The 18,897-nt window shown below is 40.4% G+C and overlaps 1 protein-coding gene across 3 annotated transcripts in view; it reads left to right on the forward strand.

Moving 5' to 3' along the window:
* LOC307262355 (interferon-induced very large GTPase 1-like) overlaps positions 1-18,897 on the forward strand; it is a 53,680-nt gene that overhangs the window by 14,793 nt on the left and 19,990 nt on the right. For all 3 annotated transcript variants that reach the window (XM_080043205.1, XM_080043207.1, XM_080043206.1), the window contains exons 6-16: positions 298-420; positions 722-823; positions 3,449-3,587; positions 5,396-5,571; positions 6,058-6,247; positions 7,454-7,488; positions 12,271-12,409; positions 12,708-12,883; positions 13,370-13,559; positions 15,254-15,453; positions 17,260-17,461. In XM_080043205.1, the coding sequence (XP_079899331.1) occupies positions 298-420; positions 722-823; positions 3,449-3,587; positions 5,396-5,571; positions 6,058-6,247; positions 7,454-7,488; positions 12,271-12,409; positions 12,708-12,883; positions 13,370-13,559; positions 15,254-15,453; positions 17,260-17,461 (1,672 nt within the window). The remainder of the gene's footprint in view (positions 1-297; positions 421-721; positions 824-3,448; positions 3,588-5,395; positions 5,572-6,057; positions 6,248-7,453; positions 7,489-12,270; positions 12,410-12,707; positions 12,884-13,369; positions 13,560-15,253; positions 15,454-17,259; positions 17,462-18,897) is intronic.

The following is an 18,897-nucleotide window of genomic DNA, read 5'->3' on the forward strand; positions in this document are numbered from 1 at the left end:
GGGTCACTATAGTGAACCATGTTATAGATCATGGCCTAACAATATAGGAGGCTGGTCTGAGAGTCCAGCCCAAGTACATAATAGCTCCATTACTAGGTCATTTAGACTGGATATCAGGAAAGAGTCATTCTTACACATTGGAAGGAGGGGCCAATCTCCATATTATCGAGAAGGCTGATAACCTTTACATAGCTATATTAAAAAACATAATTCTTGTAAATGGATCTTGTAAGACACTGTTGTGTGCGTGTGTGTGTGTGTGTGTGTGTGTGTGTGTGTGTGTGTGTGTGTGTGCAGGATGCTGAAGCCATCTACCAGTGGCTGAGTGAGTTCCAGTTGGAGCAGTACACAGGGAACTTCATCAGCGCTGGTTTTGAAGTCCAAACCATCATCAGGATGACTCCAGACACAGTCATTTCAGTTAAAAAAACCTTATTGTCTTTCACATAGTGACATAACATTTTCAATTAAACAGTAAAAGCATGTTTGTAAAGCAAAGCTGCATTCAAACTAGAGTCTCTTTGGCTTTGTTTAAAGTGCATATTACAGTGGGAATAAAAGAGTTCTTGTAAAGACAGTCACTGCTTTATTTAAGTACAGCTTTTGCAGTATTTATCAGAAGTTTGATATTTAAAAGGAAAGCCTCATAGACTGTGTGGTCTGCTGTCTTGTCTGTCTTCTTCTCATATGTGTGTGTGTGTGTGTGTGTGTGTGTGTGTAGGATCTAACAGCCATTGGAGTGACCAAACCCGGCCACCGTAAGAAAATCTCTCTTGAGATCGCCAACCTGAGCATTCCAGAGTGGCTGCCTGAGTACATACCAGTAAGTTACTAAACTGAAGTATGTATAGTATACTAAATATTCAGATATTACACACTGCACCTTTTTAAGGAGTATATTCAGGTAAGAATCCACTGTTTACTGATGAATATCCAAGATCTAACAGATCTAAAATCTCATAATCTGAAATGTTGGTCTTAAGGTGCGAACACACTACACGCGTTACCCGCGTAAGCTTTACGCGGCTGGCGTAGATAAACACCGATGCTTCGCTGTACTTGTCGTGAATGTTCCCCGGACATAGCCGTCATGTTTGGGTTCATAATATGAGGCACTAGCCGCCCGCACACAACCGGGTGAGTTAACTAATGCTATCCGGCGCTAACTTGGTTTATCGGCTAAAGCACAGCTACACATATTCACTGAATTAACCAGGAAGTCCATTCTCCTGGTTTACTCTCCCCACGTCTTCTATTCCCGAGCTGCTGTCATACAGCACCGGCCGCCTGCAATACATTTTCCTCCTCGGTGTCTCTCATCAGCCTCTGTGTACAGTACACTGTTCTCCGACCTTGCCAATGTATGTGACGTCGGGTCAAGCTCAACGCTGATTGGCCAACGCGGCTAATCGTCACGCGTAGGAGCGTAAAAAGTTCATTTTCTTTAACTCCGCGCGTAGGCGCGTCAGGTGCGTATATATGCAGTTCATACGCGGCTAACGCGCTGAAAGTGTTGCTTTAGCGCATGTAACACATCTACGCGCCATGTACGCGTGTAAACCAATGGTTTCTATGGAAAAATTGCCGATTTTATACGCGTCTGTACGCGTGTAACGCGTGTAGTGTAGAATGATTGGCATTTTTGGCAACAGACTTTAAAGAAATGGAATATAATATTCATCAGTATTTTTTTTATGACCTTAGAATGAGCCTTTTATATCTACATAGGAGCGGGGCGCTGAGACCGCCATGTTGCACTGCCATGTTTCTACACTAGCATAGAACGGACAAATTTAACGGCCTTACACGTTTTTTTATAAACTCAACTTTAACCTTCAAATAGGGGAGAGTGGCCTAAGTTGTGCAACTTTTCACTCAAAGTGACTTTAAAGTAAGGCATTGACAGTAAAGTCTCCAACTCAAATATGTACATATATTTCAGGGTGTTGTGCATCCCTGGCAATAAAAACTTTGGATCTGGAATAAACTGTTGAAGAAATATAGCTTTCGGAAAAAAAGTTGTCTTGTTGCACAACTTGCCCCCGGTGTGGTGTAAGTTGTGCAGTTGGAGAGAATACCATGGGGTAAATTGTGCCATTGCTATATATCTCATAAACTGTAATGCAAGACAAATCCATTAGACAATCACTTATTTAAGGTTTATATAAAGTAAATATTTTACAAAGATTGAAGGACAACTTTCTTAAACAAGGCCTAGCAGATCTAGGTGGTTTTGCCTGCAAAGCTCACAATGACAAAGTCACCATCATCATCTTTCTGGCCATCTGAACTCTCATCAGTGGTGTCGTTAAGTGGAATTGAGATGTCACTCTCTTCTGAGCTACTGTAGACAATCACTTTCTTTTGGTGACCAGCGTATACAGCCATGCCACTGGCACAAGAAATGTACTTTGCACTAGTTGCTCTGTGCTTGTGGAACCAACTGCCACCTGACAAATGTGATTCCCCCTCCATTTCTGCCTTTAAATCAAGGCTCAAAACCCATATGTGCACCCTGGTGTTTCCTCCCCATTAACTATCTTACCTCTGCACTACTATCTGTGTTTATGTGGATGTATGGGCTTTACGTCTTTTATTTTGGTTATTGTTATTTTACCTTCATTGTTTACCTACTGAATGCACTATGTAAAGCACTTTGGACAGTGCAAACTGTCATAAATGTGCTTTTAGAAATACATTTGACTTACTTACTTACTTATAACTCACCTAGGCCCTTTGGCACAAATCACCCCATCCCCAGAAATTTGGATAATAAGCATGATGCAGCAATTTAGGGCTGACATCGTGCTAACTGTATAGACTCAAAATGTAGCATACCAAAGCACTAAAACATGTGTCAAATGTTTTCAAACGTGTCTATAATTGTTCAGACACAATAATCGAAAAACCTTGATCATGGACATTTTACTTTGAAAGGCAAAACACAGTTTTTTGAGCTTAAATGTGCTTATATCTTATTCCTTGTATCTCGCTTCTTTACAGGATGAGTCAAATGGATGGCTCTTCTTAAATATGTGGTCACATTTCCAATTTCTTCCACGGTTTTCTAGAAACAAGGGGTGGCACAACTTCCAAAATGCACAACTTATGCCACTCTCCCCTATTTATCTTTTCCCAGCTAAAATCTGTCCATGATGCTGACAGTAAATATGTGTTAGGATATGAAGTCTAATTAATTTGTTGTTTTCCACTCTCAAAATCACTTACAAGCACCAGGTACAGTATAAAATCCATGAGCCATCACTGAAGGCTTTCCCTCATGTAGATGCACCGTCAGTGTTGTTGTTACTCAGAATTCCTCATGGAGGCTACTATAGCTTTAAGTTAAGCTACTTTATTAGTCAATTGCTAAACTGAAATTTGTCTTTTCAAATACTTTGGAGGGTGTCAGAGCGCAGGGTCTTCATTAATTGTGTCTTGACTTCAGGTTGACCTGGGTGAGTGGCTGAGTGCCATCGGTCTCTCTCTCTACCAGAAGAAACTCTCAGAGAACGGATACGACTCCATCTGCATTGTGATGGACTTAACATGGGAAGACCTGCAGGAGATAGGCATCACCAAACGGGGTAAGATAGGTTATCTTAATGAAAATATACTTTATTAAGTACAGGCCCTCAAATATTGAGGGCCCGTAACTTTGTGTTATTCACCATACCTATTAAGTTACAGGCCCCCAAGTATTGAGGGCCTGTAACTTAATATCAGTGTTTGGAATAACGCCGTTTAAAATAACGGCGTTACCTAACGCCGTTATTTTTTCAGTAACGGGGTAATCTAACTAATTACTGTTTCCGTTGTTACAACGCCGTTATCGTTACTGAATGTTAAATGCGGTGCGTTACTATGAATTGATTGAATAAACTGTAATCCGAACGCACCCCTGGCTCCATACTACACAAACTGCTAGTGAGGAGACAGAGTGGGTTAACAACGAGATAAGCGATTGTTATTTCTTATACTGTTTTAAGATGTGTTTTATTCAGTGTGGATGACATTATAACTGTCAGTTAGCGGCCGTGGCGTCTGTTTAGTGAAGTTTCTTTTTCTTTCTCTCTCTGTTGTGTGAGCGTGCACGTTGCCGCAGTATCATCCACGAAACGTGCTCTCCCTGAGTTTGTTTGCATCGCCCTTGTGAGTAACTGCATGGAGTTTCCCGATCTCTATTATAAGTTATAATTTATGCACGTTATTAAACAGCCGCGATTCGCCGGTTGCAACAGCTGTTTAGCGTGTCATCACGAGCGAGTATATTTCGTTCTTTTTCCCATGATCTGTATGCTGCTGTGCATATTAAAGAAGGAAATAAACTGCGGATAAATCCTTACTCCTCTCATCGTCTCATGCTTCATAGTCTGACGTTTTTGGCCTAAAGTGATGTTTTGGATGATACCTCTGAAGTAATCCAGTGATATTAGCAGATCAGCGCTGTAACGGTACATCCACCAGTTTCCTCTACACAGGTAGAGACATATAAGCACTACTGCATATAAGCACTACTGCAAAAAGTTTGAGAGGCCGCGCCCCACACACCGTAAGTCCGATTGACTTGACATTTCTCACACAGGTGTATTTCAGGTTGCTCTACAAAAAAGCCTCTGGGACCATATAAATCCGCCCGGGAATATTTTCCGCTAATTAGCATAAACTGAAAAACAGGGTTTTAACCACAACTTTCTCAAATTTTACTGTATTAACACCAAATTTCTCACGAAGCATCGGGGGACTACAAAACATGGCTGCCATTGACTAAAACGTTTACTTAGTCTCGGGGCTTTGCAGCTAACTGGCCATCACTCATTTACCATAGGTCCTATCATCATAAAACTTGCTGGATATGTGCAGTACACGTGTGGTAGCATGTCACGTGAGGCTTGTCGAGATTGACCCATAGGGGGCGCCAAAAATGCGAAAACCATAATAATGAAATGCAATGTTTGACAGGCCACGCCCCTTTCCCCCTGACTCTGATTGACTTGAAATTTCTTACACATGTACAGCTCATGGTGCTCTACAATAAAGCCTCTTGGACCATAGGGGTCAGCCATGATTTTTTTTCTCTTCCCTAATTTGCATAAACAAATACAGTCAAGTGACATCTACCTCGTGGATTTCCAAATTGTGCACACAGCCTTACGGGACTGACCTACACATGAGTATAAAGTTTTAGAAAGATAGCTCAAGAAACATGGCCGCCGTTGACCAAAACGCAGCCATTGGTGCTGATTTGCCACAACGGCAACCGTCAGATCGGCCCCAAACTTGGGACTCGTCTTCATAAAGCGTTTCTACCCGGCACGACGGGAAGTTTGACTTGACCTGACTTGATACGTACATAGACACAAACCTCTAAACAATCTACTGTATATCCCTGCAGGTCACCAGAAGAAGCTGATGTTAGCAGTGAAGAAGTTGTGTGACATCCAGAGAGCCATGGTCCAGAGTGAGTCCAGAGGGGGCACTCTGAGGCGTAAAGGCCCCGGCAGCCTGCACTCTGTGGCCATAGATCCACCGGACTGCTCTCCACACTCACCCAAGATGATGAGCTTCCAGGTAAGACTGGTCTAAGATAATATATTAAAATCCACAAAATCCTTCTAACTATGTCATATGGGGAGTTAGTAACATGATAGTAAAGTATCTGAAAAGAGTTGGGCATATTTATCAATCCAAATGAAAAATATTGTCATGTAAGTTTGATAAACTTAACAGAACGGACATGTTGCTAGCTACGGTTGCCCCCTTTGTTTACTGACCAGTTTACAGAGTCTAGGCTGTGTATTAAAAAAAAAATTCTCAGTACACATAATGCAGACAGGTAAGCGGGTCATGAAGAGATAATCACTGATTTTGACAAATAGTCATTTTGACAAGAAAGCGTTCTCCAGAAACAATGACTCCATCTTTAAATGCCTTTCTATTTAGTTGATCTTTAAAAAAAGACGTATTACTGTCATGTCTATTTATCTATTTTAGTGTAAAATATATTTATATCCCTAATAATTTCAATATTGTTTTTTGTGAATATTGCACTTGCAGAGTGTGGAGCCGCAGTGTGCCATATCCAGTCAGCACTCTGTCTATGAGCAGAGTTCACAGAGCACAGTGAGCCACAGTGCAGTGGACCTGAGTCACTCGGCCACGAGGGCTCACACTGAAGGGATGAACACACACAGTGTAACGGACAGAGGGCTCAAGTCCGACTCTGAAGAGGAGGCTAAAACTGCAGGTAAGAGTGGGACCAATTACATTTATCTGCCTTACTTTAATTTAAGTTTTTTTTTACCTGTAATTTTACTTTTATTCAAACCGTGTAAAACAATAGAATTTTGCCTCTGATGATCATAAATTACATGTAACAGCAAACAACACCATCTGTGAAAAGAATACTTTTTTTATATGGTTATATCATATCATTAATGTCTTTGCTCGGTTCTGATTTTCCCCGGGAACGATTTCCTACTAAATCACAGTTTACTTTGCTTCACCATGGTCATATCACCATTATTAATCTGACACAGTCACATATAAATACATTACCTCATGGCCATGCATCCTGCCGTCTCTCTTTCACTCACTTCCTAAACAAATGTACACCCCGCCGCCACACGCTAGCAAAGATATTGAGGACAGCATGCGCTGGTGTGGTAAAAACCCTACAGCTCTGGTCCAAAGGAGGCGCTATAATCAACTGCTACAAGCTCCACCTAACTACTTTAAGAAGTTGTTTTCATTAATATTATCATACATCTAATATAGTTCACAGGCACACTGACACACACACACAGCAGACAATAACATGTTTTTTCGGCTGCACAAGGTGAGAAACAGTCTGAACTTCCATGGTCTGCAGTTGGGACTTGATTAGTGATCATTTCATTAAAGGGATAGTTCAGTAGCCTATATTTGAAGTGTGGTTTAATTCAGCTCTTCTGCATAGTTAGTGTATTACCTTATGGACACACACACACACACACACACACACACACACACACACACACACACACACACACACACACACACACACACACACACACACAGTTCTTCTGCATAGTTAGTGTGTTACCTTATGGACACACACACACACACACACACACACACACACACACACACACACACACACACACACACACACACACAGTTATTCTGCATAGTTAGTGTGTGACCTTATGGAGATAGCCATCAGTCACTATAAGGAGTTTGGGGAAGACGTGGCTGTAGCAGAAGTCACCATTGTACTGTTGCAGAGGGGGACAGAAGGAAAACGTTTTTTCTCCACATATATAAATTCTAACATAAAACCTAAATATCAGTTAAATTGTAAGCTAAACTAAGACAGCCCTTTTTCATTCTCTTGTATCTCTTGAATAATCTATAATAAGAATTAATTTTATGTTTGATCCTGCAATGTGCTTGTTTTTACTTTTCCCTGCAGTAAAGGCGATGGAGGGGAGTGCAGCTAAAACAGAGGTAAAGGTCATTTCATAATTTGGTCATCAGTAGTCAGTGTCATACAGAAGCTTATTTCACCCTAATCGAAATGGTTTTCTCTGAAGTTTGGTCTTATTTGACCACTTACAATTTAACGTTCAGCTGAGGATAGATGTTTTCATCTTTAGGCTTGAACAGAGTTTGAGTGAATGAAGCTCCTGTTAGGAAACGTGGATGAGTTACAAACGTGCTTGCATTTAGTTTGTGCTCATTGCTTTCTCTCGCTTACCATGGGGTTGCCCTGAATTGCTTTACCAATGTGTGTTGTAGATCTTAATGTTGCTTTAATAAATCTTGGATTAAATGATTTGCCTTCTTAGCACGATCCAGTGAATGATCCTGTAGATGTAGAACACTCAGAGAAGAATGAGGACAGCCCAACAACTCCAAAACAGAAAATTAATAGGGAAAGGGCCAAAACGTGAAGCGTTTTGACCTGACTGCAAACCCTTCTCTTTAGTCATAATTTTTCACCCTACAAACTTCATTCAAGCTACAAAATGTTCAGCTATCTTCCATCTTTCATATTCTTATTCAAATTTTTAAACAAATGCATGGTTTTCAAATTAGTCAGCCTTGTTTGAAGGCATGTTATATACTGTGTAACTGTATAACACTGTATAAAATGAGATTTTATACAGTGAGCGGATGGAATGGAAGCTTCCGGGCTTAAGGCCGTTTCACACGGTAGGCGACATTCCTCTCGCGTTGTCGCCTGGCCCCACGGCTTCACTTTCCCCGTGTGAAGTGACGGGCAGAGGAGCGCGATTGTGATTTTTCAAGCGCTGCGACAAAAAGATAAACAGTTCTCAACTCTTCCAACGGCTCCTACGAGCGCGCGCAAGCGTTCGACGAGCACGGAAGCGACAGTTCCACGGGAGTGCGCCCGCTTGTCGTGCCGCCTGACAGAACGCCGCGCCTTCTCTCTGCCCGCTCGCCTCTCCATTGAGAATGCGTTGCAAGGGCGACAAACGCCTCCCGTGTGAAACGCCCTTTAGAGTGTAGCATCAACTGATAGAGTGTAGGAGATGGATGGAAGAAAAAAAAAGGCAGACATTCGAGGTCGCTTCCACTCACACAAATCTAATTCCACATGTATAATTTTGATCAAAATGTAGGTGATTTCTGGTCGCAGACATGTGTCTTTGGAGCCAAATGGACATACGTACTGGGAGCTGAGAGCTTCTAAGCGAAAGGATGACTCACCAACTGACGACACCTGCCCTATAGACACGCATGTTAAATGAGACTTGACATTCCACGACAAAATGCAAAATGTCTCCGTTTCTATGTTGCTCTCAACTCCACATTTTTTAATATTCACACTGAGTCTTATGCTGGGCTTACACTACAGGACTTTTCACGCAACTTGACAGTCGCAGACAATCTTCCAATGTCGGACTGAAATCACAGGAGTCTTGCTGGAGTTGTGGCGCGCGCACGTTATCTCAGTCGTTTGGTGTAAGGTGGTCTTCCGACCCGATTTCAGCCAGTCTTCTCCACGTCTTGAGGTTCCGACATTATCAAACAGGTTTGATATTATTGTTAGTCTTAAGTGTGACTGTGGCTCAGGTGGTAGAGCGGGTCGGCCGATGATCAAAGGGTTGGAGGTTCGATCCCCGCCCTGCCACCTGTGTCATGGTTGTTGTGTCCTTGGGCAAGACACTTCACCCACCTTGCCTCGTGTGAATGTCGATTGTTAGCCTGCTATCGGTGTATGAATGTGTGTGTGAATGGTAACGTGTAAATGGGAACAGGTCTCCCTGGCAAAAGAGTCTTCGGACTCAATGGGATTTACCTGTAGCCTATAAATAAAGGTAAAAAAAAAAAAAGGGGGTTGGCTCAAGCGAAATGACGTAAACACTGTCACACTCTCTCTAGCACCAAACACGACGCAGGAGAAGCGGCATTAGTCACGACCTGTGTCCGCCTGGTGAAGCACTTATTTTGGACACTTTTTCCTGGAAGCCTCGGCTGGAGAACCAGGCTGACAGCCGCGCAACCTTAACACTTTACCGTCAAATTTAGGGTTAGGAGTTAAAGTTATTGGGGGACGAGATCAGCAAATACATCTGGTCAAATAACTAAAGGAAGTCCCCCACTCGGAATATTGAAAACTAATGACTAGTTGTCTTCAGGTGTGAGTTGATTGTCTTCAGATGTGAGAGGGTTTCAGTTTTCAGTCTTTTAAACGTATTTTAAAAGTCCTCTAGTGTAAGCCCAGCATTAATCAACTTCTTCTGGTTCTCACGGTATCTTCATTTAATCTGTCAGACAAACGGTTTGTGAGTGAGAAGCAGGATATTGTGTTTAAGCATTTCCATGAGATCCGAAGGAAATTCAGATCCTTAATGGGGAGACATGACTAAGACCCTGTTTTCACCTGGGATTAACATCTGACTTTTTGAATCTGGTTACAAGTAGCCAGCTCTCAGTCTGTGTGTTCCCACTTGTATTTTCAAATGTGACTTCTTTGTCTAGGCTACTTGTGATCCGATTCCATTTACCCGCACTGTATTTAAATCAACACACATAATTTCCGTTTGCATTGTTGTTTTTAACCGGTGAGGTTCAAACAAGTAAACATACAGGGCTGTACAGTGCCACAGTTTTAATCGCATTTGCTATTAAAATGCATTACATGCGAAGATAATTACCAGTCTAGATAGGCTACTGTCTCATTTAGACAAGGAGGAGCGATGCACAACACTGCTTAGAGGGCTCTACATTAACACTCGCCAAATGCGGGAAATATCATAGATAGTATACAAAAGTAAAAACTCTTAGGCGAGTAAGTTATTTTGCCTCTTTGGCTGGTGAAAGATGTGTGTTTGCCAGGCGGCTTTTCTAACGTCTGCCTCTGCTACACTCTTGTCACCACCACCAGTAGCCTACACGGTTTTCTGTATGCAGTTAAGATACTGCATATATGCGAACAGAATATTTCCTGTGCGCCTTCACATTAAAAGCATGTTACTAGCCAAACGCGAGTTGACTTTTATTCTTAAGCAGATAAGAACAGGAAGTCGTTGCCTTGCAGCTCTCCAGTCAATAGCAGCGATTTCCGTGTTTTCAGATTTACGCAGTGAAATGAAAACAGAGGACAGAAAGCAGAATTTTAGCAGAATACCATTAACTCTGATTCACAAAGTGTTCAAACTATATGAACAAGTAGCCTACTTTTTAGTCATCTAACTGACTTGACAATCTGAATGGATGCGATGTCCGTCAATATGAAAATACTTTATACGTGATACACTATAGCCTACAGTCGGATCGTTTTTATCAGTTTGTTATTAAATACAGTCATCGCTGTGTCCCTGTGATATGAAATACAGTCAGATTTATAAGTTTAATAACACAAGTGAAAGTCCCTGCGATCGCTGTGGCATCGCCAGAGATACAAACCCCCACATTTCCTTCTGTAAAGCACCATGCGTAAAACGGACATGAGTGACATCCCTGTTGCGCATGGAACTGCCACAAGTCATTCATGATGAAAATAATTGCTGTAAACAATCTTCATCTCCTCCGCTGTTTCTATATTTTCTATATCTTTTTTTAAATCAGTATAGGCTATGGTAGTATGTTCGACATGGTTAACACTAGAACCTCCGCACTGTGTTCCACACCGGCTCAGCTGACAGCTGAGCCCGGGCAGAGTGCGTCGGATCCTCCGCCTCAAAACATGTAAACGTGCGAAAAAATGAATCAATAATCAATTAGAGCTTACCTTAAAATAAGTGTGCCATGTTACTGTTTATTGTATTTAGGATTTTAGCTCATTTGGACGCTGTTTGGGCCGTCTGTTTTTATTTATATAGGCTATTGGCGATATTATATCTACTTTCAGTTTCATTACTGACCCACCAAGTAACGTGATTAGTGTTCTTAAAGATACTTAGATTATAAAACAAGAGTTCCAAAACACAGATGATGATTCAACAAACTAATTTATGACTTTATATTACACTAGAAATGCACGGGTAGATTTGATTAGACAGCATACAGATGCAGCTGCGCATGAAATGAGCAGGAAATGGATAATCGAACTCGGAGCAACCGATTTCAGCAGTGTACGAACAACGTAAGGAGTGTTTCTCCTAACACCGTTCGGGAACCACGACTACAGAGGTAAACAACTTTGGTAAGTCATAACGTAGGAGTCTTCGTAGCTCGCTAAGAGAGGACGCTATCGGGAAACCGGCCCCAGCTCCTTCAGGACATTACATGGTAGGGTGTGATTCACCCTCAGCCACAGGGTTACTGGTTCAAATCCCGTTCCCACGCAACATTTTAGACTTACCCGGATTTTCTTCAAACTTTGCAAAGATGTTGATTATGACTCAATGATGACATCATAGGATTTTAGAGGTCAAATTTCAAGGTCACTTTGACGTTGACTTTTGTGATCCCATTATCTCATAAACGCTTCCACGGTTTTTCTTCAAACTTTGCACAAATGTTAATTCTGACTCAAAGATGAACTGATTACATTTTGGAGGTCATAGTTCAAGTTCATAATTCATTCATTATTTCAGCTGGAAAGTCCATTCAAGCTTCCAAAAATTCCACATTTTTCAAACATTGTATTATTCAACTACTCCGTTCATTCAGATATATTCATCCTTCGTTCTTCATCAATATTCAGCAGTGAAGCGTCAGCTGCTTCAGCATCAGCATCAACTTCAGCAGCATCAGCATTCACACTGCAATTTCTTCAGGAATTGCATTTCTAGTTTAATTTTCTGTCCCCCTCAGGTTGACCTGGGTGAGTGGCTGAGTGCCATCGGTCTCTCTCTCTACCAGAATAAACTCTCAGAGAACGGCTACGACTCCATCAGCATCGTGAGAGGCTTAACATGTGAAGACCTGCAGCAGATAGGCATCACCAAACGGGGTAGGACACTGTTAGCTTAATGCAAATATATTTTATTTGTTTAGTGCTTTAAAAAATTATAAGACACTATAAAAAAACGTATTTAGTACTTAGAATGTATTTACTGTAAATATTGTTTATCTTAATCTTATTCTACTTTATTTCATTTTATTGTTCCTACTGCACCGTGGGTCGGAGATAAAAGTAATTTCTATTCTTATGTATGTCTCACATGTATCAGAATTGACAATGAAGTTTGACTTGACTTGATACGTACATAGACACAAACCTCTAAACAATCTACTGTATATCCCTGCAGGTCACCAGAAGAAGCTGATGTTAGCAGTGAAGAAGTTGTGTGACATCCAGAGAGCCATGGTCCAGAGTGAGTCCAGAGGGGGCACTCTGAGGCGTAAAGGCCCCGGCAGCCTGCACTCTGTGGCCATAGATCCACCGGACTGCTCTCCACACTCACCCAAGATGATGAGCTTCCAGGTAAGACTGGTCTAAGATAATATATTAAAATCCACAAAATCCTTCTAACTATGTCATATGGGGAGTTAGTAACATGATAGTAAAGTATCTGAAAAGAGTTGGGCATATTTATCAATCCAAATGAAAAATATTGTCATGTAAGTTTGATAAACTTAACAGAACGGACATGTTGCTAGCTACGGTTGCCCCCTTTGTTTACTGACCAGTTTACAGAGTCTAGGCTGTGTATTAAAAAAAAAATTCTCAGTACACATAATGCAGACAGGTAAGCGGGTCATGAAGAGATAATCACTGATTTTGACAAATAGTCATTTTGACAAGAAAGCGTTCTCCAGAAACAATGACTCCATCTTTAAATGCCTTTCTATTTAGTTGATCTTTAAAAAAAGACGTATTACTGTCATGTCTATTTATCTATTTTAGTGTAAAATATATTTATATCCCTAATAATTTCAATATTGTTTTTTGTGAATATTGCACTTGCAGAGTGTGGAGCCGCAGTGTGCCATATCCAGTCAGCACTCTGTCTATGAGCAGAGTTCACAGAGCACAGTGAGCCACAGTGCAGTGGACCTGAGTCACTCGGCCACGAGGGCTCACACTGAAGGGATGAACACACACAGTGTAACGGACAGAGGGCTCAAGTCCGACTCTGAAGAGGAGGCTAAAACTGCAGGTAAGAGTGGGACCAATTACATTTATCTGCCTTACTTTAATTTAAGTTTTTTTACCTGTAATTTTACTTTTATTTAAACAGTGTGAAACAGTCTCATTTTTCCTCTGATGATCATAAATTACATGTAACAGCAAACAAGACCATCAGTGAAAATAGTGCTATTTTTATATAGTTATTATTAATGCCTTTGCTCTGGCCCTGATTTTTCCCGGGAACGATTTACTACTAAATCACAGTTGTGTTGTTTTTGGCGGCCTGTTTTAGTTTTAGTCTAGTCATTGTGTCAAACTGTCATTTGAGTTATTATTAGTCTTAGTCACGTTTAAACTCTTTTTAGTCTATTCAAGTTTCAGTCGACTAAAAGTCTGAGCATTTTAGTCTTCTGTTAGTCAGAATTATCTGTGACTATTTTCATCTAGTCTTTGTCAACGAAAACATTTGACATTTAAGTCTAGTTTTAGTTAATGACATTTGTATTTTAGTCTTTTTTTTGGTAATACAATTATATTTAACCCAGTTAATATATTACAAGTACCTAGTATAGTACAGACAAAATCAAAATGTGCTTTAAGTCCCCCAATTACATAATAAAAAAGTGCATATAAATTTTTTGTTTATGACTTGTATTGCTTGTAAACTGAAGTCAGATGTTGTAATACAAGATATAACACAAATGGTTTGAACCATGAGATTGGAAGCACAGACTGCATACAGTGGAATTCGTTGACAAAAAATAACAAGCAAATAGTACTGAATTATGCCAACTACTGAACCAAATGCCCAGCAACAACTGTAAACTTCTGGATGTGTTATTTTAAGACTGCTTGTTAAAGTTAACCCACCGCAGCTGCATCTTCCATATAATGCCGCGAGTGGGGATTGAGGAAGTGACGTCGCCTGCTACCTTCCTGTTATTTCAAAATAAAAGCCAACTCACGGTTGTCCAGTTAAATGCTCATGTGAAGCCAGTGAAATTCTTTTAATGTGAAGCCTTAGCATTAGAGCTCTGTTTGCAGCCCCGAGACTCAGGAAACAGAAATATTGCAAAATAATAATAATGGCGACAAAAACGAAAATGAAGAGATATTTTAGCAGTTTTTTATTTTTTAAACCACATTAAGTCCTGTTTTTATTCATCAACAATAAAGCATTATATATTTGATCATAGTCTTCGTCATATGACCACCATTTACGTTGCATCTCGCCTCGTTTCCGACACGTGATAAAGGTTCGTTGACGACAATATTTAGTCATACATTTCGTTGACGAAAGCAACACTTAATCACAGTTGACTTTGCTTCAGCATGGTCATATTACCATTATTAATCTGACATAGTCACATATAAATACATTACCTCATGGCGATGCATCCTGCCACATCTCTGTCACTTGCTTCCTAAACAAATGTACACCCCGCCGCCACACGCTAGCAAAGATATTGAGGACAGCATGCGCTGGTGTGGTAAAAACCCTACAGCTCTGGTCCAAAGGAGGCGCTATAATCAACTGCTACAAGCTCCACCTAACTACTTTAAGAAGTTGTTTTCATTAATATTATCATACATCTAATATTGTATTAACATTAGGCTGGTACAAAGTAAAGCTTTTACAAAGACATTTTTTTGATGCAAAATATTGTCAATGATCGTTATCAGCAAAATCCCCTGAATGACATGTTTTGTGGACCCCACTAGGTCTTGAAGTACTGCAGCCTCCAGAACTACAGACACACACTGATACACACACAAACACACACACTGACACACACACACGCACAGACACACACACTGACACACACACACACACAGACACACACAGACACACTGACACACACACAGCAGACCATAACAGGGACGCTCCTGATGTTCCCAAAGTTCCCGAGTTCCACCTTAAGGTATTAATTTATTTATTTTTTTAACTATTTTTATTACAGTAAAACAAAGACACATACAAACAATACACTAACGATAACACTGCACAGTCCAACTGTGCTCTGTGGACTGAGCCAGTGGGACTGAGCCAATATACAGTCATATGAAAAAGTTTGGGAACCCCTCTCAGCCGGCATTATAATTGACTCTGCTTTCACAAAAAAAAGATAAAAGTGGTATGTCTTTAATTTACCAGGAACAGCTAAGTACTGGGATGTTTTCCAAACAAAGATTTTTTGAAAAAAAAAAACATAAAATAAAATGTGAAAAACTGGCTGTGCAAAAATATGGGTACCCTTGTGGTTTTGTTGATTTTAATGCCTGTAACAGCATGTAAAACTGATGACTTTAAACACACAGTTGGTTGGATTATGTTGTTAAGCCTTGAACCTCATATAATTGTCTGTTTAATCATGAGAAAATTTATTTTAGGTGCCTAAATGCAAGTTGCACTTCTCTTTGACTCTCTGCAGAAGTGAGACAGAATGGGATCATCAAAACAGCTCCCAAAAGATCTGAAAAACAAAGATTGTTCATTGTCATGGTTTAGGGGAAGGCTACAAGAAGCTTTCCCAAAGGTTTCAATTGTCAATTTCGACTCTGGGGAACGTTGTCAGGAAATGGAAGGACACAGGCATAGTGGCAGTTAAACCCAGGCATGGCAGACCAAGAAAAAAACAGGAGCGGCATAGGTGGAGGATTGTGAGAATGGTTGCACACAACCCACAGATCACCTCCAAAGACCTGCAAGAACATCTGGCTGCAGATTGTGTATCTGTACATCGTTCAACAATTCAGCGCAATTTGCACCAAAACATCTGCTTTTCATAAAGACCAAATAACTTAATTTTTGTCTCATCAGTCCAAAGCATTTTCTTCCAATATGAAGCTGGCTTGTCTAAATAAGCTTTTGCATACTCCATGCAACTGTATCTGTGGCGTGGGCGCAGAAAGGGCTTCCTTCTCATCACCCGGCCATACGGTTGTTTTGGTGCAAATTGCACTGAATTGTAGAACCATGTACAGATACACAATCTGCAGCCAGATGTTCTTGCAGGTCTTTGGAGGTGATATTTGGGTTGTGTGCAACCATTCTCACAATCCGCCGCATATGCCGCTCTTGTACTTTTCTTGGTCTGCTAGACCTGGGTTTAACTGTAACTGTGCCTTTGTCCTTCCATTCCCTGACAACGTTCCTTACAGTAGAAATTGACAATTGAAACCTTTGGGAAAGCTTCTTGTAGCCTTCCCCTAAACCATGACAATGAATAATCATTGTTTTTAAGATCTTTTGGGAGCTGTTTTGATAATCCCATTCTGTCTCACTTCAGCAGAGAGTCAAAGAGAAGTGCAACTTGCATTTAGGCACCTAAAATACATTTGCTCATGATTAAACAGACAATTATATGAGGTTCAAGGCTTAACAACATAATCCAACCAACTTTGCGTTTAAAGTCATCAGTTTTACATGCTGTTACAGGCATTAAAATCAACAAAACCACAAGGGTACCCATATTTTTGCACAGCCAGTTTTTCACATTTTATTTTATTTCATACAACCAAATACTGCTTTTCAAAAAATCTTTGTTTGGAAAACATCCCAGTACTTAGCTGTTCCTGGTAAATTAAAGACATACCACTTTTATCTTTTTTTTGTGAAAGCAGAGTCAATTATAATGCCGGCTGAGAGGGGTTCCCAAACTTTTTCATATGATTGTATATATCCCTAAAAATTTCAATATTGTTTTTTGTGAATATTGCCCTTGCAGGACAGTGACCTGAGTGTGGAGCCGCAGTGTGCCATATCCAGTCAGCACTCTGTCTATGAGCAGAGTTCACAGAGCACAGTGAGCCACAGTGCAGTGGACCTGAGTCACTCGGCCACGAGGGCTCACACTGAAGGGATGAACACACACAGTGTAACGGACAGAGGGCTCAAGTCCGACTCTGAAGAGGAGGCTAAAACTGCAGGTAAGAGTGGGACCAATTACATTTAGGGGAGAGTGGGTTGAGTTGTGCCAGTGGGGAAGTAGTGCGACCACTTGTTTCTAGAAAACGATAGAAAAAATTGGAACCACATATGTGACCACATATTTAAGAAGAGCCATCCATTTGACTCATCCTGTAAAGAAGGGAGACACATAGAATAAGATATAAGCACATTTAAGCTCAAAAAACTGTGTTTTGCCTTTCAAAGTAAAATCCATGATCAAGGTTTTTTGATTATTGTGTCCGAACAATTATAGACAAGTTGGAAAACACTTGACACATGTTTTAGTGCTTTAGTATGCTACACTTTGTGTCTATACAGTAAGCATGATGTCAGCCCTAAACTGCTGCATCATGCTAATTATCCAAAATTCTGGGGTTGGGGTGATTGCTGCCAAAGGGCCTGGGGTGAGTTATAACTTAAGTAAGTAAGAAAGTACAATATATTTATAAAAGCATATTTGTAACAGTTTGCACTGTCCAAAGTGCTGTACATAGTGCATTCAGTAGGTAAAAAATGAAGGTAAAATAACAATAACAAAAATAAAAGACATAAGGCCCATACATCCACATATAAACAAAGATAGTAGTGCAGAGGTAAGATAGTTAATGGGGAGGAAAAACCAGGGTGTACAGATGGGTTTTGAGCCATGATTTAAAGGCAGAAATGGAGAGGGAATCGCATATGCCAGGTGGCAGTTGGTTCAACAAGGGCGGAGCAGCTAGTGCAAAGTACATTTTTGAGAGTGAGTGCCAGTGGGATGGCTGTATACGCTGGTCACCAAAAAGAAAGTGATTGTCTACAGTAGCTCAGAAGAGACTGACATCTCAATTCCACTTAACAACACCAATGATGAGAGTTCAGATGGCCAGAAAGATGATGATGGTGACTTTGTCATTGTGAGCTTTGCAGGTAAAACCACCTAGATCTGCTAGGCCTTGTTTAAGAAAATTGACCTTCAATCTTTGTAAAATATTTACTTTAAATAAACTTTTAAATAAGTAATTATCTAATGGATTCGTCTTGCATTACAGTTTATGAGATATACAGTCCCCTCCATAAGTATCGGAACAGTGAGGCCAATTCCTTTATTTTTGCTGTAGACTGGAAACATTTGGGTTTGACACCAAAATATGAATATGAAACAATAGCTCAACATTTCAGCTTTCATTTCCAGGTATTCACATCTGGATCTGATACACAACTGAGAAGATAGTATTATTTTTAAAGGAACACCACATTTTTAGGTGAGCAAAAGTATTGGAACAGATAGACTTAAAGTAAATTAAAGTGAATAAAACGTAATATTTTGTTGCAAATCCTTTGCTTGCAATAACTGCATCAATCCTGTGACCCATTGACTTAACAAAACTTTTGCATTCTTCTTTTGTGATGCCAGGTAATCTAATCTCCATCT

Source organism: Ammodytes marinus (genome assembly GCF_949987685.1).
Source record: "Ammodytes marinus genome assembly, chromosome: 16".
NCBI classification, from domain to species: Eukaryota; Metazoa; Chordata; class Actinopteri; order Uranoscopiformes; family Ammodytidae; genus Ammodytes; species Ammodytes marinus.